This window comes from Talpa occidentalis, unplaced genomic scaffold (assembly GCF_014898055.3).
Source record: "Talpa occidentalis isolate TD23 unplaced genomic scaffold, MPIMG_talOcc4v2.1 talOcc4.9, whole genome shotgun sequence".
In the NCBI taxonomy this organism is placed as follows: domain Eukaryota; kingdom Metazoa; phylum Chordata; class Mammalia; order Eulipotyphla; family Talpidae; genus Talpa; species Talpa occidentalis.
The window spans coordinates 76461309-76489202 of NW_023605305.1; the positions used below are offsets into that span (position 1 = coordinate 76461309).

The following is a 27894-nucleotide window of genomic DNA, read 5'->3' on the forward strand; positions in this document are numbered from 1 at the left end:
ACCTGCTGGTGAGGGCCCATCATTCACATTAAAATTGACCATAGTGAGAGAATTCATACCATGGAAATTGTCAACTGTGACAAATGAGGACTTTTCCCCTCTGGTTATTAAACAGTGCCATCATATCATTGTTCTACACTTTCCTGCCTCCACTTTACAGAAGGAAACTGAGGGCCAAAGATGAGGAGTGACTTGTTCTGTATCACGCAGTGATTCTCTTCCTTTTATTTGCATTCAATCATTCACTCAACAAATTTTTACTGAATGACAGTTCTACGCTTGGGAGGGACACATCCCCTGCCCTGGGGGAGCTTTCAATATGGCACAGCATGCAGAAGGAATAAACTGGCTGTGACAGCACTGTGGGCTAAGCTCCAGCCAAGGGGTGATACTGACTGCCAGCGCAGACTTGAGAGCAGCACCTAGGTCCATCAGGATGGTCAGGAAGGCCTCTCCAAGAACGTGCCTCTAATCACTGAACTTACTTCTCGGAGATAGCCAGGAGGAGGGAGGAAGAAAGGGTGGAGGCCGAGACAATAGCACCAGCAAAATCCAGGAAGGTGGAGAGGACCTGGCAAGTGACCTACATGTACTTCTTTGCACTCTCAAGGAACTACTGTGGCAAGTCTCATTTATCAGCAGTGACCGGAGGGAGGGGTTTAGCTGCTTGAAGAGCCCGAAGAGCCCTTCTGAACATCAGTCAAAAGTCATGCTCATGCATAAGCACCATCATTAGTTCCTGCCGTGTATGAGTTCAGACTAAGTCCTAACAGGAGGAAACAGTGACAGTACATGCCAAGCAAGCAGAAAGCACCCTTTGGAGATCAGATGGGGGAGGGCTGTGAAAGCCCAAGTGGGGGAAGGGAGAGATCAAGCAGAGTGTGTAAGGTATGCTGGGAGAGCAGGGGGAGAAATTGAATATTTGGCAGGGAGAGGCTGCTCAGGACAGAAGTACGCTTCCAACCGCAAACACTAATTGAGCACCTACTATGTGCCAGTCCCTGTGGCAGGTGCTGGGAATACCTGAGTGGAATAGGTCCAGTCCCTGTTCTCAAGGAGCTCCCCAGGTACTGGGGAGACAGAAATGTAAACAATTATAATGCAGTGTGACAAATGGTAGGAAACCCCTAAAAATGGCCGGAGGAGAGTTCCTAGGGAAAACAATATCTAAGCTAGGTTCTGCAAGATGAAATGGCATTTGCGGGCCTCCCTGGTGATGCAATGGGTTAAGCACAGCACTGTGAAGCTATCCACAGCCTCTGCAGCAAGAGTTCGATCCCCCTCACCTACCCTTACCCCCTACCTACCCACATGGCACGGCAGACCTCGTCTGTCTCATCTGCTGCTTCTTTCAGCAGTGGATTTCAGTCAGCCTGTCTGTTCTGTTCCCCGCTCAGTCTTTCGTGAATCCTCTGGCCTTTACCCCATTTCTTCTATGCATAAATAAATAAATCTTTTTTGAAAAAAGAATTAAAAAAACAGCATTAGCCAGGTGAAGGGTGAGGGATTCTCAGACAGAGACAGCACGGGTTGATGGGCATAACATGGGGGCCCCTGTGTACCTGGAATGGAGAGCGGGAGGGAGGCAGGATCAGCAGGACAGGTGGGCAGGGGTGACTGGGAAGGACATTCTTAACCAGATAGAGGAGTCTGGTCTTGAATCTCATGGTAATGGCCAGCTACTATGGAGGTTTTTTTTTTTTTTTTCCTAAGGCTATTTTTTTTTTTTTTAATAGAGGCATGTTTTATTTATTTATTTATTTGTTCGTTTTGTTTTGTTTATACATGCACTGGGTACAGTCAGAAGCACGGGAGGGTGAGAGAATTCACCAGAGCCAGAGCGGGGAGCAGAGCAGGCAGAAGGACCGAAGTACACTGCTGAGGGGAGCAGCGGGCGGCAGGAGAGGTCTGCGCGCCATGCGGGACCCTCCTCCGGTGGCCGGGGAGCAGCCGGGGATGGAACTGGCCGGGGATGGAACTGGCGCCGCAGAGGCCGCGGGCAGCTTCGCAACCCAGCGCTCAACCGCTGCGCCACCGGGGAGGCCCTACTATGGAGTTTTAAGGAGAGTTTTGCAATCAGGTTTTTTTGTGTGTTTTTGTTTTAATGACCTCTCTGGCCACTATGGAGAATAGAGTGGAAACTGCAGGGGAGACAAGAGAGAAGGGAGACCAGGTAGAGGCTACTATGCGCGCAGGTCAGGAGGAGGGGGCATGATGCATTTAACAAATGTTTTGAGACAAATAGTTTGGAGGACTGGGAAGGAGGAAGTTAGGGGAAAGGAAGGAATTAGAAAAGGCTCCAGGGCCTCCCTGGTGGCACAGGGGTTAAAGTCAGCGCTATCAACCTATCCAGCCACTGCAGCATGAGTTCCATCCCTTGCCAGGGAGCTGACCCACATGGTACAGCTGACCTCTCCTGTCTTGCCCACTGCTCCCACCCCTCAGCAGTGTATTTCAGTAGATCCGCTTGTTCTGCCCCCCATTCTGTATCTGGTGAATCCTCTCACCCCTCCCCACTTCTGGCCTACACCCCAGTTTTTGTATGCATACATAAATAATTTTTTTTAAGATTTATTTATTTTTATACAAGAACCGGGGTACAGGCCAGACGCACGGGAGGCCAAGAGGATTCACCAGAGACAGAGCGGGGAACAGAACAGGCAGACTGACGAAATGCATTGTTGAGGGGAGCAGTTGGCAAGACAGGAGAGGTCTGCCACGCCATGTGGGATCCTCGCCGGCCAGCCAGGATCTAAACCACGCTGCAGAGGCTGCGGACAGCTTCACAGCGCGGCCCTCAACCACCTGCACCACCAGGGAGGCCCAATAAATAAATCTTAAAAAAAATAAATCTTGGGGCCTCCCCGGTGGCGCAGCGGTTGAGCGCTGGGTTGCGAAGCTGCCCGCGGCCTCTGCGGCGCCGGTTCGATCCCCGGCTGCTCCCCAGCCACCGAAGGAGGGTCCCACATGGTGCGCAGACCTCTCCTGCCGCCCGCCCGCTGCTCCCCTCAGCAGTGTACTTCGGTCCTTCTGCCTGCTCTGCTCCCCGCTCTGGCTCTGGTGAATTCTCTCACCCTCCCGCGCTTCTGACTGTACCCAGTGCATGTATAAACAAAACAAACAAACAAACAAATAAATAAATAAAACATGCCTCTATAAAAAAAAAAAATTAAAAAAATTAAAAAATTAAAAAAATAAATCTTTAAAAAGAAAAGGGTCCAGATTTCTGGCTTGTGATGTCTTTTAGTGGAAGCTAGGAAAGGAACAGCTTTGGACCTCTGCGGGCAGAGCCAGGACTAAAAACTCAAGGTTCCTGGTTGGAAGCTAGTCCCTGTTTCCCCCAAGGGATCTACTGGAAGAAGGCATGAATATGGGACTGAACAAGGGGAACTTGGTGACAAAGAGGCATAGAAGCAAAGGGAAATAATAGTAACAATAGCTCACAAGATGCCAGGTACTGTGCTTTCATATGTCCAGTTAAATTCTCACAATGACCATCCTTTCTCTATCAGCTACTTCACAACTATATACCCCATATTCTGCTTTATTTTTATTTTATTTTATTACCACTACCAGAAATTATACCAACTCCCTGTTCACTCTCCACCCTACCTCCCCCACAGAAGATCAGCAACTTGAGAGGAGGCACATCATGTCCTATTCAGTGGTGTATCCATAGTGCCTACAATGGTGCCGGATACAGCAAAGGTTCAATATATAGTTATTGGATGAACAATTTAAGTTCCTTATTAGGTAGGTATTATTATTCCCTCTCAGACCCAAATGCCTGTTTCTTTAGCCTGCCCCAGAACAGTGTCTCCCCGGACTCAGGAGGGCAGGTGGATACAGCTGGAAGGGGCTCTGGTTGGCTCAGGGAGCTGGTCAGACCCAGGGGGATGCCCAGGTCTCAGCAACCTGAGTCAGGAATAGACTGGTAGCTTTATCATTTCCACTTTTTGGATGTCCTGCCAGAAAAGGACAAGGTAGAAGCTCAAGATGACACCTGAGGATACAGGACAGGTGGCATTAGGGCAGTGCCTGGAGCCCCAGCTGAACAGGGAAGAACCAGCAGGGCCCTAGCTGGCCTGTGAAGACTGGACTCTTGCAGCGTCCAGTAGTTGGCCTGCAGCGCCACCTAGTGACCAAGATTCACAGACCTTTTATTTCTCCCAGGTCTGGTCCTCCAGGTTCAGGTAAGGCTGCCACTCCCAACCAACCCTATCCAACTAGCAAGCTTCCCTGAACACCTCAGGCACCAGCGCTCTAATCCTCTCCCTTGGAATGAACCCCAGTCATTCTGCAGGGACTCCAGATCCACTTCACCCAGGAAGCCTATACAACTGCTCCAGCTTCAGCAATCACTCCTTCCTCAGCCTCAAGACTCATACTGGGTGTCACTGTCTACTTCTGGGGTCCTAGATTCTGTAGTTAGACAGATCTGGCTTTGAACACTAGAATGTCCACTTACCACCTGTGTGATCTGAGCAAGTACTTAACCTCTCTGAGCCTTAGGTCCTTCATGTTAAGTAAAGATGACAATTTTAGCTTCACAGAGTTTTGAAGAGGATGAAATGAGATCAGATCTGTCCAGGCCAAGAAGAGAGCCTGGCAATAAACAGGCACTCAGGAAATGGCAAGTCCCTTCCCACCGCTGTCTCTGATTTCCTCTTCCCTTTCCTGAAAAAGGAAGTATAACTGAACAGATGGCACAAGAGAATCACAGGACCTGGGTTCTCTCAGTCTTTTCTCTGTAAAATGAGGTCATTAGATAATTGACGAAGCTATCTACTCATTCATCATCCATTAAACTTCTAGTCCTGCTATGACATTCCACGTAGTATGTCTTTTCCAACTATTAATTCATCTGCGCCAGATGTGTCTTGTGCTTCAGTGTCCTGTTAGTACTCAGCACAGTATCTGACTGAGGGCACTAGAAAGATCTCTCCTCAACAACTACCAGGGCCTGTCTGCTGCCTCCCCCTCCATGCCCCTAGAGAGCACCCAGCCCTGGCTGGCACTAGCAGCCCCACCCCCTCCCTCACCCAGTTCGAAACCAGAGCTGGCGCCATTGGATGAGGAATCTGGGGACCAACTGTCACAGCTCCAGTATCACCTGCCTCCCGGACGCCCGGGTTCAGACCTAAGTCCCAGAGAGGCCCTGTTAGCCAGCTGTCCGGGGTGGGGGTGGGGCCCTGGCTCCATCTCAGCCCCACCGAGTTGCTCTCCCTGGGGAAATCAGACAGTGCCAGGGACCTGGTAAGGGAGTGCTAGAGTGGGCACAGGGAGGAACAGAGGTATTTGTCCAGGTCCAAACCTCAGGCTGGCCTTTCAAAACCCTGGAGATCAGGGTCCCATAGTCACTTTCTTTCTCTTCCAATCCCTATAACTCTCCAAGTTCCAAGACTGTTTTGCCTTCACATTTAATCCTCTTTGGCCACATTCTCTAGGTCATGTAGATCAGTTTCTGTATCTTGCTGAGGGTGGAGATCAAGTCTGATATTTTGTATGTGTGTCTCACAGACTTTCATGCAATATATTGTCAGTGATTGAAATTAAAAAGTTGAGCCTGTTCTAAAAACAGAGAGAATATTGCACTTTCCGCAAGGAAAGATGGTGGTTTGATAGCAAGGTGCACTTCCTATAAAGGAGGGTCTTAAGAAGAGATAGTGGAAACCCCATAAAGCCTAGGAGAGGAGGCACAGTAGACTGGGACATCCTGATCAAGGAGGGAGATGACGAGATAATGTCTTCAAGGGCAGCCAAACCAGATAGGGCAGCCTTTGGAGCAGCCCCTTGTGTTACCTCTTCTCCCTCAGGGCTCTTTGGATGTGGGGGGCAGGTGTTAGGTGTGGGCCTCCATCCTTTGGTACTTGCTGTGTAGACGTGATAACAGGTGCCAGGTTTGCTTCAAGGAGCAAAGGCACAGAGTTCCACCAGATAAACACAGTCTGTTTCCCCCACCCCTTCCTGTTCTCCAGCCTCCACACAAACCCTGGGTCATCTTTCATGCCCTGCTGCCAGGCTTGTGTATACGCACACACACACATGCATGCACTCAGACTCATTTGCACATAAACACACAGTGTGCAGACAGCTAACTCAACAACTCTACGGGGTCCAGGAGTCTGGCCTATGTGTGTATGTATGAGGTGGGGAGAGGGCAGAGTTTGCCTGCATTCCATTGCTCAATAGGAATAATTTTTGGAATTATCTGTAGTTTGTTTGGGATGATATTTTTTTCTGCCAGTCTAGATCTAAAATGGAATTCAAGGGATGCCCAGTGATTCGGATCTCCGCCAGTCCTGGCACATCCTAGGAATGCAATAGGAAGTGGTTAGCTAAATAAATGAATTAAAATAAGACTATAATCTGGGTAAAGTCAACTGTAAGGGAAGAACAACGAGGGCTTGAAAATGAACAGATTTTTTAAACACCTAAGGTAGCCAGGCCCCGTGCTAGGAACTTGGCTTATTATTTCCACTTCAGAGATGAGGAAATCAAAGTTCTGCAGTAAATGCTTGCCTAAGGGATGGAACTAACAAGCAGCATGTTTGGCTCCAAGAGCCTGCTCCTTCCTCTTCACCATGAAGCAGTTACACCTAACATAGCCTACTGAGCTGCTCTAGGAAGGCCATGTGCTAGGCACTGGGGGGCAAGGGTAAGAGACAATGACAAGGAGAGACACAGTCTTCAAGTCCTTCAAGAGAGATATGTGCCCACCGACACGCCTTTCTGGCAAGGCAGAGAATGGGGCATGGGGTGAATTGCATAAAGTAAGGCCAAATTGTATAAAGTAAGGCCTTTGGCTCTTATCCCTCCTTGTCATCATAATTCTAGACTGGGCAGGAATGAGGAAGAGGAGTGCCCATACAGAGAAACTAGCTCAGCCAAGTGTGTGTGTTTGGGGGCTGCGGCTGAACAAAGAAGGCCATCAGGACTCATCAAAACCCTGCCCCAAGAATCCAGTTCCTCAAGTAACCCACACTCAGGCACCTGGACCACCCAGGCACTCTGGTGATTGCCAGTGTGGGTGCATCCCCCCCACCGACCCCCCCACCCCTATAATGTGCAGGCACACACTCTGGGTATGCACTAGTGCTATGGAAAACCTTCCTGTGCTCAGCCATGAGTCCTGCCCCCAAGGTGTGGTGTGCAGGCACTGTACCTCCCCTGCTTTGGATATTTGTCTGCAATCACACTGGGACCCAAGGACAATGCTTGGCACTGGGGTGGGGGTGAGGGGCTGATGTGTCCTCCTTGGATCAGTGGTCCAGAAGGGACCCCCCCCCCTTCTCCCACCCCACTCTTTAGCCTACACTTCTCATTCAGCAGCTGTCCCCCTCCCCACTCACACACTTGCTTCTGTCCTTTGTTTTCCACCCTGGCCAAATCCCCAAGGATTATTTGGTCATTAACCTCCTGCTTTAATTAGCTTTGTGGGGAGGAAAATGAAAGCAGGGCAAGTTCAGGGGTGGCTGTCTAGGGGGAATCTCATTTCGGTGGGGACAGGAAGGCTCAGGCCAGCTGGTGACAAAAATGCCTGGCACACAATAAGCCCCATGCAACTATTTGCTAGCTCTATTAATGTGATAGATGGTCACCTGAGCAGAATGGGAGATTTTCCCCAGTGACACAGCTCCATGGTCCCCAGTACCACAGCCCTCCCTCCCCCCCCCCAGCAGATAGAAAAGGGACAAGAGGGCCTCCCTGGTGGTGCAAGGGGTTAAGACACAGCACTATGAAGCTATCCACAGCCACTCCAGCATCCCTGGCCAGGGAGGTGACCCACATGGCGCACAGACCTCTCCTGACTCGCCCCGCTGCTCCCCTCAGCAGTGTATTTCAGTGTATCTGCCTGTTCTGCTCCCCACTCTGTCTCTGGTGAATCTTCTCACCACCATCCCCCATGTCTGGCCTACACCCCAGCTCATGTATGCATAAATATTTTTTGAAAAGGGGGGGCAAAAGTCAGAAACAGCCCACTCCCACATGACCTTGACCCTCCAATTCTTCTCCTACCCTTGTTTGGTGGGGGTAGCACCCAATCCCACAATGCTTCTTGTTAATCTTATGTTAAATCTTCAATCCCAACTCCAGGTCCTTTGGGGGTTCCTTAGTCATGGCTTCCCTCCCCTGGATCTCTGCCTAGCAAAGGAGCCAGAGTCCCACAGTGTGCCAGTCCTCCTGAGATCCTCTGCCCTGTCCCCCACTGCTGTGCCAATGTACTCTTTCCAGGAATCAATAGGAGCAACTGGGCTTCAGCCCTCAGCCCTCAGGGCCTCACAGTGCCAGGTGGATGAGGTCATCTCATCTGTTCTTCTGCTTCCAAGCAGGGTTTTACCTCACAAGCTAGTCCAGAGTTTTGGTTTCCACCGCACATGACTAAAGGACACCTTACCACTGCAGCTCACCCATTCTTAAAAAAACTTTTGGAAATATCTTCTTAAAATCTGACCTCAACCCCTCATGCCCCCCCATGTCATCCTTTTCCTCTTGGGAAAGACCCAAGCATAAAAAAGGTGACCCCCCAAAAAAAGCTTAAGTTTAAGGGGAGAAGATTTTATACACTCCCTACTCCCCCAAACTCCCTCCAAAAGAACCCAACTGTCTAATTCAAACCTTAAAAACTTACTTTGACTTTCACCAAATCTCCGGAATCAAAGGAGCTGAACTAAAGGGTTTTCCTTGGCAGAGAGGTGGGCGAAACAATGTGGAATGACGGTGGACGCTGAAGTACAAATCACCCCAAAGCTATGTGCATGGCCCCGGCCTGAAGGTCAGGGCCCCTCGCTTGATTCCATGCCCCCTCCTTCTGTCGCACCCAAACCTCAAGCTTCTCAGCTGTTACACATTTTGCTTTTAAGTTTGCCCTTGCCTCCCCACTCTCTGCCCCCCAGTCCGCTCCTCGCCCTCCATCCTCACCACTCCACAGCCCTCCCAGCTCCCCTCCACAGACCAGAAGGACGTGAACTAACTCACCTCCCAGTCGGTGCCTCTCAGATCTTCAAGACTGGGGGTGGAGGGAAGGAGGGGAGATGGTTCGCGGCTTGGGGATGAGGGAACCCCGTTTTTTGCTAGGGGGTCTCACCCTCCAGCCCGGCACCCCATCCTGGCCCCCAATGCACGCAGAGCCGGATCCTCCCCGCATCGCGGCTGCGGGCTTTGTCTGCTCTGCGGAGAGCCTCTCCCCGCGGCCCGGAGCAGCGATCGACTCAGGGAGAGTGGGAGGCGGGGAGCCGAGCGGGAGGGCGGCGGGGAGGGGGAAGCGGAGGGAGACGGAGAGAGGAGACGGGGGGCGGGGGGAGCGCGAGCCAGCCGCAGTGACCCGGCGAGGAGCGCTCTCGGCCCTCGCGTCTTCCCCTCCCCCATTACCATAAGAAAGAGGGACCCGAGACCCGTCGGGATCAGCAGGGAGCCAGTCAGGGGGGGTTGGGAGGAGGCGCTCCTTTAGCCTTTTTCCAACTCGTTTTGTTTCTGAACACTGCTCTCCCCAAGCCCGCGCCTGGGAAAATCAGGGACCTTGACTTCCAGCTCAGCCCCAGTTTTGCCTCCGAGCCTTAGGTAGGACCGAAAGCACATCCCTATTATCCTCCTCGGGTCAAGGAATTCGTCCCCGCGCCCCAGAAGGTAGGAAACTACAACTCCCGGCATGCCCCGGGCGCCCCCGGCGCGCCCCCCTCCCGTCAGTTCCATGCTGCTCCATCCAGTTCATTTAAAACAAAAGAGTTTGAGCGCTGGAAGGGGCTGGGCTCTATTGGGGGCCACTGAGCGCAACTCCTGGACTGGGGCTCGGTGCGGGAGACTAAGGGGGGCGTCTGGACGGCGGGGTCAAGAGACCCCGGGGTCCGAGGCGGTGGGGTGGGGGCAGAGATCCCGCAGCCCCCCGCCCCCCGTCACCCCGGGAGAGAGGAGATCTGCTTTCTGGGTTTTGCTTCTCTTTTCCCCCCGCCCCCACCCCGGGGACTGGGGCGAGGGGAGTCGGGTTACAGGGTGTTTGGGGAGGGGGGCTTAGGGGGAGGGTCTATCTTTCTATCTCGCTTTCTTCCCCCCTCCCCAGTTCTTTGTTCCCCCCTCCTCACACACCCCCCTCCCCTCCTCTCCCCTCCCCGCCTCTCTCCTCTTTTCCCTTCCACCACCTCTCTCTCTCTCCCTCTCTCTCTCTCTCTCCCCCAGCTTTTGTTTCGCCATGCCTAGTCTAGTGGTATCTGGAATAATGGAAAGAAATGGGGGCTTTGGAGAACTAGGATGTTTCGGGGGAAGCGCTAAGGACCGAGGGCTGCTGGAAGACGAGCGCGCCCTTCAGCTGGCTCTCGATCAACTCTGCCTCCTGGGTTTGGGGGAGCCCCCCGCCCCCACGGCGGGCGAGGATGGGGGAGGTGGGGGGGGCGGCGCCCCCGCGCAGCCGGCCGCCCCCCCGCAGCCGGCCCAGCCGCCGCCGCCCGCGGCGCCCCCGGCCGCCCCGACAGCGGCCCCCGCGGCACAGACGCCCCAGCCCCCCACCGCCCCCAAAGGGGCCAGCGACGCCAAGCTCTGCGCTCTCTACAAAGAGGCCGAGCTGCGCCTGAAGGGCAGCAGCAACACCACGGAGTGTGTACCGGTGCCCACATCCGAGCACGTGGCCGAGATCGTGGGTAGGCAAGGTAAGCGGGCGCCGGGACCGCGGAAAGGGACTGGAGTGGGGGCACCCCATCCCTAACACAGAAAGTTCATTTCCTCTCTCCTTGTCTGCCTCCGGCTCTGTCCCTTCCCCACAAAGGGGGACCCGCCCCCTACCCTGATTTCCAAGTGCCACAAAGTTCCCCGCTACCCCCGGTCGGGACTGTTCTCCTGATCCTACCTCCCTCAGGGCTCTGCCCTTAGACAAAGAAATATCCTCTCTTAGTGAGAGGGAAAGGGGAGGGGGTTCGGTCTCCCAATCCAGGGAGGCTGTCCGGAGGGGGAGACCAGTCCTAACCTGGAAAACTGGCGGAATGTGCAGAGTTACTCAGAAGTCCCTACTCCCGTATCTATATGCTGGTGGGTTGGGAAGGGGGTACCCCTGGGACCCTCTGCCGCCTGGAGTTACAGACTATGGGGGAGACCTGGCCCGGGAAGCTAGACTGAGTCTCTGTCTCTTTGTTGGACTGAGTGTAGGAATGGAAGGGGGTGTGGCTCATACGAGGGTCCCAGCCTGGGGGAGAGGTCCTGAGGGGGGCTGCTGGGAGGAGGGAGTCCTGTGATCATCCACACACCAAAGTTGAAGGGTCTATGGGGTTTTGGAAGGGGTGCCTCCAGTAAGTGCCATGTCTTGGCGTGGACCTCTTCTCCTCCCTCTCAGGCTTTTGTTCTGGGCCGGCCACCGCCAGGGGCCAGAGGCCTGGAGAGGGGTCTCTGGTAGTGAGAGTAATACAGGGTGGGAGGGGGTCTGGGGAGAGCCGCGGGGGTGGGGGGGGGATGAGAAACCCTCACCTGGAGATTTGGTGGAGGGCGTGTGTCTGATGTGCTGGGGGGGGTGTTGTAGAATTAATCTAGTGTAGTATGTCTGATACCACACCCTCCTCAGATCCAGCATCCCTGAGCTGATGGGGGTGGGAGTATTGGTGAGGGTCCAGACTGAGCAGATCTTGGGGACTTTTCCCTTTCCCCTTTTCCCAAAGGGGAGTGGGGGGGATGGGATGTGGAAATTGCAAGGGGGCTGGGCTGGGGAGGTGTGGGGTGGGGGAGGAGCAGGGGAGGAGCTGTCCCACAGTGGGGAACAATAGAGGAGCTGCATTCCGGTTAGGAGTGCGGGAGGAGCCGTCTGCTGGTTGGGGGAGGGGGTGAGCCTGGGGGCCCCTTACTTCACATCCCACCTCATCCACCCTGAGTGCTGGGGGTCAGGGGGATTTTGCTGAGAGATCCAGAATGGAGGAGGGGAAGATGCCACTCCCCTGCACAGCCCTCATCCCCTGGGGCACTCCATCTCTTGAGATTTCTGGTTTGAAAAGTTGGATTTTCTCTTGTTCCCAGAAACTAGGCATCCCGAGCCCTGGAATTGGGTGGGGACACTGATATCTTTTCTTGGGTGTGGGGGTGGTCTTGGGAGGTCCCGGAATTTCATCGAGTCATTCTTCTGCCTCCGCATCAGATGGGCCTGTCTCATAAAAGTAGAGGTATTTCTCCTATTCAGAGACGCCTCCTCCTCATTTCTTAAGTTTATGGAAGTCCTTCCTGTTGTCTAACCTACCTTCTCCTGTTGCTGTACCACTACTCCTTTTGACCTCTAAGAAGGTGAAGCTCAGTGGGTCTTCCCTTGTGGAGATGCTTCTTTGGAGTTGGGAACCCAGGATCAGGACCATCCCCCTAAGATCTGCACCTCCACACCTCCAGCTTTTCTTGTGCCCTGGCCTGCCCCCCTTAACACAACCCCCAGAGATACTTCGGTCTCACTTAAGTTTTTGGACCCAAAACTTCAAGCCAGAACCCAGTGCCTATCAGATGCCATGAGCAGAAGTGGTAGGAGAGGGGGCTTAACAGTTCTCCTATCCTCCGTGCCTCCCAAATAGAACAATCATTTACTGACATTAAAGCAGTGAGGACATGGGTTTGACAACAGGTAGGACTTCTCAACTGCCAAGAGAAGAGGTCTGAAGACAAAACGGGAGGAGAAAACCCTCCTTCCCGCGTGGTCTCTTGAAGGCATGAAGATCTGCCCCCAATCCACTCTTATCCTCGCACCCCTCAGTCTGGAGTGGAGAAAGGAGAGGGGGGGAAATGAGCTCACCTCAAGCCTGTGGGACTTGAGTGGGGCAAAAGTTGCAGACCTGGGTAGGAATGTGCTGTCTGCTGTCCGGGATGGCAGGAGTGGAAGTGTGGGAGGCATGAGGGCTTGAAACACAGCATCCATGCGTGTGGAAGTGCACAGGAACCGTGTGCCACAAGTATTGTTCAAAGAAAGGCTCGCTGTGCATCACAGCCCTTCACACATGTAGTGTGTGCGTCAAGAAAATGTGAGTCTCTGAGGCTCGATGCCGCGAGGGGCAGGGAAAGGGACCGTGGGAAAGGAGAAGCTGGTCTATTCCCCATCCAAGTCTGCCACCTTTAGAGATGGTGTGGCTGTCCCAGCCTCCCTCACTTTTCTTTTTCCCCTTCTTCTGCTTTGTCTCTCTTTGTCTGGGCCTTTCTGCTTTCTCTTCCTGCCTCCCTTCCCCAGCCACCCAGCCTTAACCCAGTCCTATTTCAAAGCAAGAGTCTGGGTCCAGAATACCAGAATAATGCCTCCCTCCCCCACTTAGCCATCAGTCCAGTACCGCTTCCCTGTCTCTAGAAAAAGGGCAGCAGGAGTGTCCATGGGGTCCAGTGGTATCCCTCCCACATCTTTATCTTCATATTCCTTCTCAGCCCTTTGAAACCCTGATTCTCAGACTCCTCCAAGTCTCCCTCACTCCACCAGTTGCTTCAAACTTGCTATTAATTTGGGGCCGTAAGAGACACTAATGGGGGGAATAATCATAGAGCACATGGGGGTCAGCGGTCCCTGAGTAAACTGGAGAGCACTTTTAGTGAATGGAGGTGAAGTGAGGAATAAATTTTGAGGTTACTGAGTTCATTGGGGTTCTGTGGAAAGACCAGGGACAGTGACAGATTGTGGAGGAGGTGAAGTGATTTGGAAGTTTGCGAGTAATCAGGGTCAGCAGAGAATTTAAGGGAACAGCACATGGTGCTGGGGAAGAGTTTGTAGATGTGAGGTTGGTAGCTTGTCTGTGAGTGATTATTTCGGGGTTTCAGGGAGTGAATGAATTTGAAGGAATTTCCCAAATGGAAATTCCAGGGAAAGTTGGTACATTTGGAAATCAGTGGCTGATAAAGACTTGGGGTAGATCTGAGATACAAGTGGAATGTTCAAGTCGGGGCAGATGGGGGTGGTTTTCAAAGGGCAGCCGGGTTTCTTGGGCACAGAGAGCTGGATAAAAAGCTGAAGTCTATGGGCCCCAGCACAAACCTTTGGTGTGTTGTTTGTTTCTTTTTCTCTCTCCCCTTCCCCACCCTACCCCAGGATGCAAGATTAAAGCCCTGAGGGCCAAGACCAACACCTACATCAAGACTCCGGTGAGGGGTGAGGAGCCAGTTTTCATGGTGACCGGGCGGCGGGAGGACGTGGCTACAGCCCGACGGGAAATCATTTCAGCAGCCGAGCACTTCTCCATGATCCGGGCCTCCCGCAATAAGTCGGGCGCCGCCTTCGGTGTGGCGCCTGCTCTTCCCGGCCAGGTGACCATTCGTGTGCGGGTGCCCTACCGTGTGGTGGGGCTGGTGGTGGGCCCCAAGGGGGCAACCATCAAGCGAATCCAGCAGCAGACCAACACGTACATTATCACACCAAGCCGGGACCGCGACCCGGTGTTCGAGATCACGGGAGCACCGGGCAACGTGGAGCGAGCGCGCGAGGAGATCGAGACCCACATCGCCGTGCGCACAGGCAAGATCCTCGAGTACAACAATGAAAATGACTTCCTGGCCGGGAGCCCCGACGCCGCGCTCGACAGCCGCTACTCCGAGGCCTGGCGGGTGCACCCGCCCGGCTGCAAGCCCCTCTCCACCTTCCGGCAGAACAGCCTGGGCTGCATCGGCGAGTGCGGCGTGGACTCGGGCTTTGAGGCCCCCCGCCTGGGCGAACAGGGCGGGGACTTTGGCTACGGAGGGTACCTGTTTCCGGGCTACGGCGTGGGCAAGCAGGATGTGTATTACAGCGTGGCCGAGACTAGCCCCCCGCTCTGGGCGGGCCAGGAGAACGCCACGCCCACCTCGGTGCTCTTCTCCTCTGCCTCCTCCTCCTCGTCTTCGTCGGCCAAGGCCCGCGCCGGGCCTCCCGGCGCGCACCGCTCCCCGGCCTCTTCCGCGGGGCCTGAGCTGGCCGCACTCCCCAGGCGCCCGCCCGGAGAACCGCTGCAGGGCTTCTCTAAACTTGGCGGGGCTGGCCTGCGGAGCCCCGGAGGCGGCCGGGATTGCATGGTGTGCTTCGAGAGTGAGGTGACTGCCGCCCTGGTGCCCTGCGGACACAACCTGTTCTGTATGGAGTGTGCGGTTCGCATCTGCGAGAGGACGGACCCGGAGTGTCCCGTCTGTCACATCACAGCCACGCAAGCCATCCGAATATTCTCCTAAGCACCCCGCCCCCTGCCTCCCGGAGCCACTCCCCAGGGGCCTGCCCCCGGAGCTGTTTTTCCACCAGGGCCTTTTGGAAATCAGTGATTGGTGGGGCAGGGTGCTTAGAGATACTCAGTCGCTAGGAAGGGGGGAGGGGAAGCGATGGTGGCTGGAGGGTGGGCCACTTTCAGAGCTGCTGGTCACCCTGTCCTGGAAAGGTTGGGAGGGGGCCAGACAGGAAATTTTACTAGAGTTACAACTCTGATACCTCAACACACCCTTCAATCTGGAAGCAGCTAAGAAAAACTTTTGTTTTGCCAGAGGTGGCCACTAAGGCATCCTGACCCCCTCTGTCCACCTCCCCATTCGTGTGTCACTCTACCCCTTCTCTGGAGGGGCTGGAGAAAGGGAGAGGGAGAATTGCCATCTGTATCTAAAGGTGCTCTTTCCAAGCCCTCTGGCCCTGGCCTCCGACCTCCCAGCGTGACCCTATTGCCCTCCACCGCCATATCCTGTTGGGGAATCTTACTGGGTCTCCAACAGTATAAGGGGGTTGGGGTCCTTTCAGAAGTCTATAGAGATTTTTCTGGGGGGAGGCAGGGAAGTCTGTTAATCAATAAAGGGCTCAGAACTCATCTGTTCCCACAAAGCTGGGCTAGAGGAATTTGGAGGGGGGGGCGCTCCTCTCAGCCCCCTTCAGCTTTCCCCTTCATTCTCTGCTCCGCCGTCTTTCCGACATTTAGGTCCCTCTTCCTCTGCTCTTCCCCTCAGCTCTGTGCACTGCTTCCCCTCCGTGGCTGCCCCTCCCAGCCCTGACTTGCTCTTTCTTCCATTCTCTTCCCTCCCTCCTGCCCCTTCCAGCCCAGCTTTGGGGACACTGTCCCTCCAGGGAGACGTAGGGAGAAAACGTTTTGATAGTTTCCTCCTAATTCCTCTTTTAGCATCTGGAGGCCCTCTCCCCCAATTCTCCAAAGAAACACCTCGATTTCTTGATGGAATGTATCCCCTTTCTCAGTGTAGATTTGAGGAGGGGACTAATTCTGGGGTATACAAAGGGTCAAACCTCCATCTTTATCATCTTTGGGCATTACATTTAGGGAGCAGTTCTTGGGCTGGGTTTTCCGGTGGAGGGAGTGGGGGAGAGCCAGGGTAGTGTGTCTGCTATTTCTAAAGCAGGAAAGGGGCTGAGGCAGGAGGGAAGGCTGCTGGAGGGAAGGGCTGCTCCTCCTCTGCAGTGCCCTATCCCTGCATCCCTCTGACCCCCTGCAAATCATGAAGTCTCTGTCCCACCCTTGTGGCTGAAGAGAGAGACCAGATCCTGGGAGAAGGGTCAATCCAGGGCAGAGCAGGATTGGGGTGCAGCAGGGCCTGTTCCAAGAGTCATGTATTGTTATGGACTTGCAACCCCTTTGCTGCTTTCCTGTTGCTCTCTTGGGGCTGCCTCCCACCCTCCTGGTTCCGCTGGCCGGGCTGGGAGAGGATGGGGGGAATGGGAGTCCCAGAAGGTCCCCAGGAAATTTTTGTATATAATGTGGTGGGACTGTTGAAAGTGATCTCTGAGCACCGAGCTCTGAGTCCCATTTTTCCTGGATGGAGAGGGGGTGCAGGGATGGGGGTAAAGAGGGGATTTCCTCCTCTCCTTCCTCCTGTTGTGAATTAACTCACCTCTCCTCAGCCTTCCCCTCCAGACCACCAGCCAGGGAGGGGAGAGGAAGGAGGTCACGGCCAGGGAAACTGACCTGTGACAACTTCCCTCCTCCCGCCAATGTGAGCCATCCTGCGATGTCTGTACAATAGAAACCAAACCAAATGGGCACCCTCGCTCGCCGAGGGGGGTGGGGAGGGGGGTGGGAAGAAGGGATGTCTGTCTGTCGCGCCCCCTCCCCCTCTCCACTCCTTACCCACAAAGGCAGAAGACTGTTACACTAGGAGGCTCGCAAGGAAAACGCAATCCCACCCTTACTAATTGAGCCAAACCTAGAAACAAACGCAAAACACACGTAGTGAGAGACAAAATAGAGGAGAGAAAGAGAGCGTGAGAGGGAGCGAGATAGGCGACCAACACAGAGGAGAGAAAACAAAAATAGCAAAAAAAAACACAGTTCTTTATAATTTAATATTCTATTTTAATAAAGGCGTTTATTACCGTATAAATGTAGCAAAGAACCTGGGCTAATATGAAAAAAAAAAGACTTTTTATTAGGTAATTTATTATATGAAAAGGATATTTTATTTTATGATAAAGTGATCCTTAAAAAAATAAAAAAATTTAGAAGGTTTAGAATATATGTAGGGAGAGAAGAAAAAATACATTTGTATTCAGAGTTAAATCTTAAAAAAGTGTTTTTAATATATGTTCGGGTTTACGTTCCTTTTTCCCCCACGTTTTTTTGGGGAGGAATTTCATTTGCTTTTGGGGGAAGCATCCTGGGATGGATGGTGAAGAGAGGGGCTAGGGGAGCCTGGTCCCTCTGGGGCCAGGCAAACAGATTGAATTTCACTCCATGGGCTCCCCTCCTCTCTCCCCTCCCCCTTGGGGGAGTCCGCAGAGCCAAACAAAGAAAGGGATTAACAAGAAAGGAAGAAGCAGGACTGAGGATCCTGGGGTGTCCCCCTCCCCCTGCCATTTCCCAGGGTCTGGTGAGGAGGGAAGTCCAGAACTGAGGCCCAGCAGGTCTACGGGAACCCTCAGAGAGATAAGAGATTAAAGAGAAATCGTTTTTTTTTTGTTTGTTTGTTTTGTTTTGAACCAAAAAAAAAGAAGAAGAAAAAGAAACCGAGGGGTTTAAAAGAATACTACAAAATAATTATTAATAATAATAATTCAAATTTATTTCATATAATCCTAGAGAAAAAGAAAGAATTACTAGTTACTTAGTAGATGATATTCAGATAGCTTAAAGTTTAGTAGCTCGAGGGCCCCTGGTCCAGTAGAATGTATAAAAGTCGTAAGGAAAAGGAAAATAGAGATGGGAAGTGACACCCTGCGTTGCCCCATCTGCAGATAGCAGGGTGGGAGCAGGTTGCTAGTTAAGGTTGGGAGCTTCCAGCCCGCTGGGGTTGATTCTGAGAATCCTTGGGTTTTTCAGTTATAGGACAAATAGAGGAGGGGCTCAGTTCCCAGGGTCTTTGAAAGGATGGACACTGATCATTTCAACCAGGGGGAGGTGGGCTGGGGAGAGCAGGGGGAGGCAAGCATATTACCTGTATTCCTGCACCTGGGGACCTTGCCGTTCTGTCCATCCCTGTGTCTTTGTTGGGCAGCCCTTCCTCCAAAGTGATGTGTCCTCTTCAGGTCTCAGGGAGGACAGAGACTGCTCAACTCAAACCCTCCTTGGCCAGCTTCTTCCAGGCCTCCCTGAGGAAGCCCTTGAAGTGTAACTTCCACCCACTTCACTACAGATTGGTTTGAGAGCCTGGTAGGTCATTCCACAAACACACATGCACTTCTCAGCTTCTCAGAGCTTCAGGAGGACAGAGGGGGTGAGTCCCCCGTCCTTGTTCCCACCTAATATTCCACTTAGATTTTGACCTCCGTGGCAATAACAATCTCAATCATTCTTGAAACCTGTACTGTGCTTTATAGTTTTGCAAAGTGCTTTATAGAAGTTAGATTCCAAGAAGGGTTTCCCATCCTATGGGGTAAGGGGGAGACTGAGAACAGCCCCCAAGGGTACAGAGGCAGGGGTCAGGTGACCCTGACCCTAGCCCTCTACTCCAATCCACTTCATCTGTAAGTGTTCAGGTAGAGGTCTTTGATGGTGCCTCAGCCTGGGGGCACAATGGCCCTCACTAAAATTGGGAACCCTGGCCTCTGTATCCCAGAGATAACTACTTTTTAAAGCACTTGCCTTCTACCACCTCCAGCTTGCAATCAGGGTGTCCCCTTCCCTCCTGTCCAAGGGAGTGCAGAGGCCCCTGGGCTCTAATTTGTTTAGAGGAGCCTGCTCCATTACACCAATGACTGTCATTCCCCTTCCTGGCCCTAGATCCCAAACACATCTCCCTCTCCCCAATTTACTCTTCTCGCCCCACCGCCCCACCTAGGGACAGATTTTCCCCCTGCTCTTATTGTCCTAGAAACCCCCGCTAGTTTGGGAAGGTAGCGTCTGGGGTGGGGAGGGCTGCCCCTTCCCCACTCCAGGGTGCGGGTGGGGTAGGGTGGGTGGGGGGAGACAGCCCTGGGGCAGGGGACGGTCTCTCCACTGTAGAAAGTAGAGTAGGATTGTGGTCAGTTAATTCGAGGCATCTAGTGAAGACACATCCACCAAGGAAAAATGTTTCAAATGCAAAATAAAGGCGGGAAACAAAATGGACCCATGAATAATCAAGTCAAAATGATGTTGCACAAAAATGCAGAGAAACCAAGAAGGGGGAGGGTTAATGTATTAAATGTGCTATTAAGAACTTAATTTTATTAAAAGTATTATTACTTAAGACTCAAGCTTCATCTTTTGTGTATGGGTCCAAACCTGGGGGGTGGAGGCACGGGGTTCTCTAGTATAATTCTGGTACCCCTGCCCACCTTGCAGGACGCAGGACGGCTCCTGCCTGCTCTCCGCAACTCTACTTGAGTCTCCAAGTGCTCAGTTCCCTCTCAATTCTCTCCATCACCCTTTCTATTCCCTGGGGGTGCAGCCAGACTTTCTACCCTGCCCTGCAGAACAGGGGAAGGCCAGGCCCTGCCCAGACAACTAACTCCTGGGCTCTGATGGAGAAAGGGCAGAGAGCTGAGACCCTACTCATCCCCACCAGATTCAATCCATCCCTACACACCCCCTTTTTGGGGTCAGGGAGAATACCATGGAAGACTTGAACCTTCCACTTCCTAGGCTTAAACCTTACTCTTTCCCAGTATTCACAGACAGGGCTCACCCCGACTCCCTTTCCCTGTAACATCGCCTCCTCCCTCACCCCTGGCATTGGAGTGACCTCAGTTCTTGGCACCAGGGCCCTGGGCACCAGATGGTGCCTGCCGATGGTTTTCTTTGTCTTGCCTTCCAGATACCCACTCTCTACCATGCTGTCCTCCCTCCCCCACCTGCCCTGGGGGTTGGCAGAGGGAAGGGCGGGCACCTCCCGCCCCCTTGGCACTGTCCCCAGACTACAGGACTCCAGAGGCAGCTGGCCCTGGGGGGCAGTGAGTATGGTAGGAGGGAAGGGGGGAGGAGGGGAATAGGGGCTCAGAGGAGGGGCCAGAGTCGAAGGGGAGGCAGCAGGATGGCCAGGCCTTGGTACAAAATAGCTTTATTTGATGGCCTTAGCCTGAGGGGTACACTGATGATAGATATGTGTGGTGCACGTGAGGACCTTAGAGTCTTACAGCTGGGTGGGGCTGTGAACAGGGAATAGACCACTGGCGTCTGGAACTGCGGGACAGGGAAGATTCTGGATCTTGGAAAGCAGGGGGTACCAGAAAGCCAGTGGGGGCAGGGTTGGTGCTAACCAAGGTCAGAGGCTGATGCAACAGGCCCTCTTCTCGCCAAGGCCTGACTCCTGACCAGCCTGGGCACTGCCCAGGGTGATGGCGTTGGTCCGGGTGCTGTTCTGCCTCTGTTTGGACACCTTTACGAAGATCTCTGAGAGGGCAGAAGGCAGTGACAAGGTCATAAGAGGATTTAGAGCCCATGTTCCCCCATCACACACCATGTGCCCCTTTCTTGGTGGGTGGGTCGGGAGGCACATTTTGAGGAGGTTTTGCTGGAGGAACGTGAAATTTGGGAACTTGGGTCCCTTCTACTTACCTGGGTGAAGAAATAAAATTCAGCTCCTGGTAAATGTGTCCTTCTGGTTATTTCCCTAAACTCCAAGATGAGTGGGGAGCTCTAGGGAGGGTCTGAAGGGGATACCGGGAGGTGCTAAGGAGATTAGGGACCCAGAGTAGGGCTGAGGAATCAGCTGGGTTGAGAGCTAGTGTCTATACTCCTACCACTGCCCCCAGAGGCCATGGGATGGAATGGAGGTGCAATGTGGAAGTAGGGGCTCTAACCTTTGAGGACAGTTTCAAAGGCCAGCTCAACATTGGTGGAGTCCAAGGCTGAGGTCTCCAGGAATAGCAGCCCATTGTTTTCTGACAGGAGAGGAAACACACCATTAATTGTGGGGGTCAGTGGCAATACTAAGAATATTTACTTAATATTTATCAGTACATTTGCTGTGTGTTAAAGGCTTGGCATGTGGGAATTCCTTTTGTCTCTAAAGCAGCCTATGAGGGGGCCTCCTTGGTGGAGCAAGGATTAAGATGCAACCTATGTAGCAATCTGCAGCCACTGCAGCAGGAGTTTGATCCCCTGCCAGGGAGCTACCCATATTGTGCAGCAGACCTCTCCTGACTCACCGGCTGCTCCACTCAACAGTGTATTTTAGGCAGTCTGCCTGTTCTGCTCCCTACTCTGTCTCTGGTGAATCGTCTTACCCTCCCCACACACCTCTGGCCTGTACCCCAGCTCTTGTATGCATAAATAAATAAATCTTAAAAAAAAAAAAAGCAGCCTATGAACTTGGTCCAAATACTATCCCTTTTTTATGAAGAGGAAACTGCAGCCCAGAAACAGCAAGAATGAAGAACTTGCTCCATGTCCCACATCAGGTAACTGGCCAGAGATATGAGGCTGGGTTTTGGAGCTCTTGAGCCAGCACCCTTAACCATTCTATCTTGCAGCCTCTAAACCCCAGAAATCTCCTGAGGAGAGTGTGGCTGGGAGTGGTCAAAGGAACCATCTACTGGTGAAGGAGCAGCCACCTGCCCCACCCAGAATCTCTGAGCATTGCAGCATGGGGCTATCTTAAAATCAGCTGTAAATAATAGCCCATAAAAACAACCTCAGGACAAGTGGTAGGACAGAACAACAGACATCGGATCAAAGAGGAGAAGGGCTAGGAGTCTGAGGAAGGGATGGAAATAGAGGATCTCTGGAGAAATTCAGGCTGGAACCCCAGGGTGGGAACAGGGGCTGGGGAGGCAGGGGCTGGGGTTGGAAGGGTCAGACAGGGTCAGAGTGGGCTCTCACCAGCAAACATGCGGGCCTCGTCAGTAGGCACCTCCCGGGCCTGGCTGAGGTCACTCTTGTTACCCACAAGCATGACTACGATGGTGGCCTCGGCGTGGTCGTAGAGCTCCTTCAGCCAGCGCTCTACCACGGCATAGGTCTGGTGCTTGGTCAGGTCAAATACCAGAAGGGCTCCCACTGCACCACGATAGTACCTGGGGGGCAAGGGTGGGGATAGGCAGAGGCAAGGTCAGGGCCATAGGACCTAGCCTCAGAGCACAGCCCTTAAGTTAAAAAGCCAGAGATGAGACCCAGGGATCAGGCCCCAAACCAGCAGCCTAGGGCTCCTGTGCTTGATGCTGAGAGCCCTCTAGGGATACTGGGGTGGGGGTGGGGCTCTGAAAACTCATCTCCTTGCACTAAAAACATTGGCTCCCTGCTTCCCTCCTAGCCCCTCTGCTTTCTCAGTTCCTTTGCTCAGACTCTGATCCTGCTGTCCAACCAGACCATGCATACCTGGGCTCTGGTCAAGTCTGCCTGCTGGATTCCCCACTTCTGAGATCTTCCTCAAGTGTCTCCTTGACAGTGCCCTCTTCTCTCTGTGGCCATCATTTTAGGACTGGCTAAATGCACACCCCAGGGGGCAGTCCCTGACTTGACTGCTTGACTGCCTGAGGCAACTTGAGAGCATTTAGGATAACTAGAGTTACATGGGGCTTGATCAATGGTGACAGAAGCCCCAGTCCTGCTTCCTGCCCTGACGGTGCTGTCCTTGCCTCTCCTTCACCACCCCAGACCACCTTGCCACATTTGGCCTGACAGTGACTGGAAGACTCCTTGCTTGTGCTCTCTGGAGCCCAACTTCCTGTATGTCCTCTGAGTTTTTGTAAATGAGGGGAGGGGTACAGCTTTCATGTTTGTGGTTACATGGCGATGCTTACCAAGTCCAAAGCCCTGTGCAGATGTGAGGGGTGCTTTCCATCCCATAACTGGCTCCCTCCCAGCTCCACCCTGATTTCACCTGCTAGAGCCTCCAGCTTTTTTTGCATTTAAACAGGGATTAGTTATAATACCTTACTCCTGTGGTCCTTTGAGGATTATATAGAATGCTCCTAGAAACTAGTGCCTCGTACCTTACTGGGCATGTGGCAAAGGCTTAGCAAGAGGTGACTGGGACTGTGGCTTTCAGTCCCAGTAGTCAGGATAATTGGCCTTTGTCTCAGACTGCAGCTCACACTGCTTGTGTCACTAGCAACTGGGACTTGGTGTCCTGTGGTCCCAGCTGGGAAGCACGCTGCTGAGTGCCCTTGCTTCCTGCCCGCTATTCTCCTCCAGAGGTGACTTCCCGGCCCCAGCCCTACCCCAGCCGCCCCAGACCCATGGCTCACGCAGAAGTAATGGCTCGGTATCGCTCCAGGCCAGCTGTGTCCCAGATCTGAGCCTTGACTGCAGCGGTGCCCAACATGACTGTGCGGGTGGAGAACTCGACCCCAATGGTGGTGCGGCTGTCGTGGCTGAACTCATTGCGTGTGAATCGGGATAGCAGATTGGTCTTGCCCACGCCTGACTCGCCGATTAGTACCACTGAGGGAGCAGAGAAATAAGGGATGAACTCCGGCAATACCCTCAGCTCATCTGAGCTTGGAGTGTCTGCCCACAGAAAAGTGCAATGAGCTTAGATAACTGAGGGGAACCAGGTCCCCTGGCAGAGAATGGGGTCTGCAACTCTGCCTGATTCATCCATCCCGGACAGTGGACAGAAAGGCCAAGAGAGGGGGCCTCCCTGGTGGCCTAAGGTTAAGTCTCTGTGCTACCATCGTGGAGGCCCACCGTGACGGCCTGAGTTCAATCCCCAGTCAGGGAGCTAAACCACATGTTACAGCAGACCTCTCCTGCCTAGCCCACTTCTCCCCTTAGCACTTCTCCCCTTTACTGTATTTCAGTAAATCTGCCTGTTCTGCTCCCCACTCTGTCTCTGGTGAATCCTCTCACATACCCCACCCCCAACCTCTGACCTACACCCCAGCCAGGGAGCTAAACCACATGTCACAGCAGACCTCTTCTGTCTCACCCCCTGCTCCCCTCAGTAGTGTATTTCAGTGGATCTGCCTGTTCTGCTCCCCATTCTGTCTCTGGTGGATCCTCTTACTACCACCACCTACCACCACCTAACTGCAACCCAGTTCTTCTACACAAAAATAAGTAAATAAAATCAAATCTTAAAAAAAAAAAAAAAAGGCCAAGAGGAGAGAAAGGCTCAGGGTCCTCGGCCTGGTCTGTTGAGACCTAGCTACAGTCAACCTGCATTCCTGGTGGTAGAGTGATGCCTAGGCACCATTTGTGGGCATCAGAGAGCGGGGGATGTGTAGAGACCTTAGCCATGAATCTGGGCAGGTATGGTAGGAGGTCTAGCGGGGCAGGGAGTATTCACTTCTGGACTAGGGAGTGTGGGAACATGCTGACTATCTGTATATAAGCTAGGAGCATGTATGTGGGGGAGGTCTGGGGTGTGTGTTTGCATGGGGAGCAGAGGTATGCATACAAGTATGGGAGAGAAGAGTTTGGCAGGTGATACATCTGTGGAGGGGAAAGGTGTGGAGGTGTGTGTGTAGGAAGTTAGGGTGCAGTTGTCCCTTTGGAGGGTCAGTCTTCATGAGGCTTGAGCATGAGGCTGTGTGTCCTTTAGCAAATAATTTAACCTCTTCGAAATTTTTCACTTGAAAAATGACAATAGCATCCATTTTACGGTTGTTACAGAGGTAAGTGAGATATTGCCCAGGATACAGTGAGTGTGCAGACTGTTATTGCTAGGACAATTTTTTAAAAAGATTTATTTATGCATGCAAGAGCTGGAGTGCAGGCCAGAGGTGTGGGGGGTGAGAGGATTCACCAGAGACAGAGTGGGGAACAGAACGGGCAGATCGACCAAAGTACACTGCTGAAGGGAACAGCGGGCAAGTCAGGAGAGGTCTGCTGCCCCATGTGGGTAGCTCCCTGGCTGGCGATTGAACTCATGCTGCCGACAGCTTCACAGGCTGCATCTTAACCCCTTGTGCCACTGGGAGGCCCTCTAGGACAATTATTGGTAGGCAGTGCCTGTACCTTCAGAGTTTCAGGGATCCACCAGAGGGGCGTGAAGAGACTTTGGGCTGATGGGCAACATCCAGAGCTCAGCCTTGCCCTCCTCCCCCTTCCACACCTCGTGTGAGTGAGCTGGGGGCTGGATTACAGTGGGAGGAACTTATGTAAACCCAAACCACAAATTGTACCAACACTGAGCTGACCATCCAGGATTAGAGGTGGCCACTTAAGATGGCTCTGGAAAGGCAGGCTGCACATAAGGACTGGTAGTCACACATGTTGGGCTCTTGTCCACACTAGTTAGTTATGTGACCTTGAACAGATAGTTTGCCTTTTCTGGGTCTGTTTCCTTGTTTATAAAATCAATCAAGACTTCCTCTAATTAAAAAAAAAAAAAAATCCTCCTTATTTGTATAGGCTGTGAAAGTCCTGGGCACAGTAGGGGTGTGTGTGGGAATGCTTCCTCTCCCCTGCTGGGAGCTTCACCCCATCCAGCACTGACTTGGGTTTGAATTTCATGACCTTTAACAAGCTAGCTTGTTAAAGCTAGCTTGTCTCTCATTCTCACTGTAAGTGGAGATAGTAATGGTTTGCTTTTATTGAGCCTGCTAGATGCCAGGTACCAGCCTGAAGACTACACACATCCACTCAGTTCACCCTCACGACAGTGCCACAAGGCAAGTCCCACTGTTGCCATTCCACTTTTATAGACAAACTGAGGCACTTGTGGATTAAATGGCCTGTGCAAAAAAATAGCACTGGTGTGGTAAATACAGATGTGTTGCCACACTTGCCTTCAAGGAAGGCAGCTGTGGGGAGTGCAGGCAGGAGTTGGCTCCTTCCCATTTGCCTCACCTAGTGGGGATGGTGGGGGTATCACAGAGCTCCCTGCCCTGGGCCAAAACTTTGCGACCCTACCTTGCAGCTAGACTTCTCCCTCTCCCAGTCCTGTTTCCTCCCCCTTCCTTTCAGTGTTGCTGATCCACAACAAACATCTCATACCCCAAACTTCTGTGTCTCCACCTGGAGACCCAGCCTGAAACAAGGAGTAAGTGGGAGCGCTGACATCTGAACATATCTGGCTCCAGACCATCATGCTTGCTTTCTTCCTTTTTTTTTTTATAAGGCTCATTAATCTTTTTTTTTAAAGATTTTTTTATTTATGCATACAAGAACTGGGGTACAGGCCAGAGGTGTGGGGGGTGGTTGAGAGGATTCGCCAGAGACAGAGTGGGGAGCAGAACAGGTGAATCCACTGAAATACACTGCTGAGGGGAGCAGTGGGAGAGACAGAAGAAGTCTGCTGTGCCATGTGGGCTGCTCCCTGGCCAGCCTGGTATTGAACTCATGCTGCAGTGTCTGGTGACAGCCCAATAGCACTGTCTTTAACCCCTGCACCACCAAGGAGGTCCACCATTATGCTTTCAATGAAAGATGACTTTTCAGATTGTTACAGTGACTAAAAAGATAGTGATTGAAATATACTAAGGGTTCAATAAACTAGCAGTTTGGGTTTAGTATGTTACTAGTGGTATTGCCCCAGACTACTGCTAACCCTTACACTTTTCCCTCCTTCCTGAGAAAGATGCCAGGAGTACAGGTTCCCCAACCTCAGTCAGGTGTCTGAGGGCGGGGCTGCGGCTGGGAGAGGCAGTAGGGTGGGGTGGGGTGGCTGGACAGACTCCTAGAGCTCTGCTAGCCCACCCTGTCTTGAAGGAGTCTAAGAGGGGCTTCCCAGCTGGGGAGTGGGGGGGGGTAAGGGGTGGGGGTATGAAAGAGAGACCACCGGAGGCACCAAACATAGCAGCTGAAAAAAGGGTGCAAGAAAGATACCAGCACACTAGTGCCTTAGCCAGCTCTCTGAAGAGGTAGCTCTCTCCTTTGCTGTATATCTGCCCAGAAAGATGACTTTCTTCCTCTTAAGTCTGTTTGTTTTCCCTTTTCTCAGGAGGGAAGTCCTCTCTGAAGTCTGTCCTCCGCCTCTTAAGGAGCTTGGCTGAATATTTCCAGGGATTTGGGCTTCCTTAGGGGTCAGATAGAGGAGCCTAACTCAGCACTATTAAGGCAAGATCAACATTTTTAGTTTACATCTAGGAGCATTCTGGCAGCTCCAGGACTTTTGCCAGACCCTCCCCCACTCCCTGCAGCTTTCTTTCTTAACCAAGGGAATGAAGAGCCCTGGGTGGGGGTGGGGGCTGGGAGGTGGTACTGGTTAAAGATAGAAGACAGGGTCCGTCTCTCTGGCTCTGTTGATCTCTGTCTGGGTCTCTCTCAAGTATCCTCTTTCTTTCTGGACCCCCGACTCACCCTTGAAGACAAAGTTATAATCTTCCTCGGTTCCATTCCCCATCTTGGCTCCGCATGGAGGTTGCAAATGTCTTCAGGGGCAGAGGTGACAGGTCTATGCGTTGGCTCTATGCCCTCAACCCTCAGCTCTTGAGAAGCTGGGATCCGCTCCTGCTCTCATTGGGGGTAAAGAAACTTCTGCAGCCAGAGGGGCTGAGAGCTGAGTTAAGGCTAGGCAGGACCGAGGGAGGGTCAGCTCTAGCAGGTGGGGGAGCGTAAGGAAGCTGAGAGGACGGAAGCCGAGAACAGGAAGAGCAGGCAGCTGGAGACCTGGGGCCCAGGTGGGTGGAGAGATGATGACGTCAGACAGGTTAGACAGGTTGGGTGCCTGCTCTCGGCCTGGGCTCCTGAAAGTAGGCGTGCGGGCTCCAGG

General features: G+C 52.9%; 3 protein-coding genes across 4 annotated transcripts in view; 1 reads left to right on the plus strand and 2 right to left on the minus strand.

The window, feature by feature from the left end:
* LMNA (lamin A/C) overlaps positions 1–9226 on the minus strand; it is a 46757-nt gene extending 37531 nt beyond the window's left edge. For both annotated transcript variants that reach the window (XM_037501155.2, XM_054691866.1), the window contains exon 1: positions 8980–9226. The gene's annotated coding sequence lies outside the window, so the exon portion shown is untranslated. The remainder of the gene's footprint in view (positions 1–8979) is intronic.
* Positions 9227–9343: 117 nt separating this feature from the next.
* MEX3A (mex-3 RNA binding family member A) lies at positions 9344–20246 on the plus strand. The gene is made up of 2 exons (XM_037499880.2): positions 9344–10640; positions 14015–20246. The coding sequence occupies exons 1-2, from the start codon at positions 10187–10189 to the stop codon at positions 15121–15123; spliced, it is 1563 nt and encodes a 520-aa protein (XP_037355777.1). The 5' UTR covers positions 9344–10186; the 3' UTR covers positions 15124–20246.
* A 94-nt stretch (positions 20247–20340) lies between these two features.
* RAB25 (RAB25, member RAS oncogene family) lies at positions 20341–27779 on the minus strand. Its single transcript, XM_037498933.1, has 5 exons — positions 27483–27779; positions 23483–23678; positions 22116–22309; positions 21095–21175; positions 20341–20684 (listed from the first exon to the last, which is right to left on the minus strand). The coding sequence occupies exons 1-5, from the start codon at positions 27523–27525 to the stop codon at positions 20557–20559; spliced, it is 642 nt and encodes a 213-aa protein (XP_037354830.1). The 5' UTR covers positions 27526–27779; the 3' UTR covers positions 20341–20556.
* Positions 27780–27894: the final 115 nt, after the last annotated feature.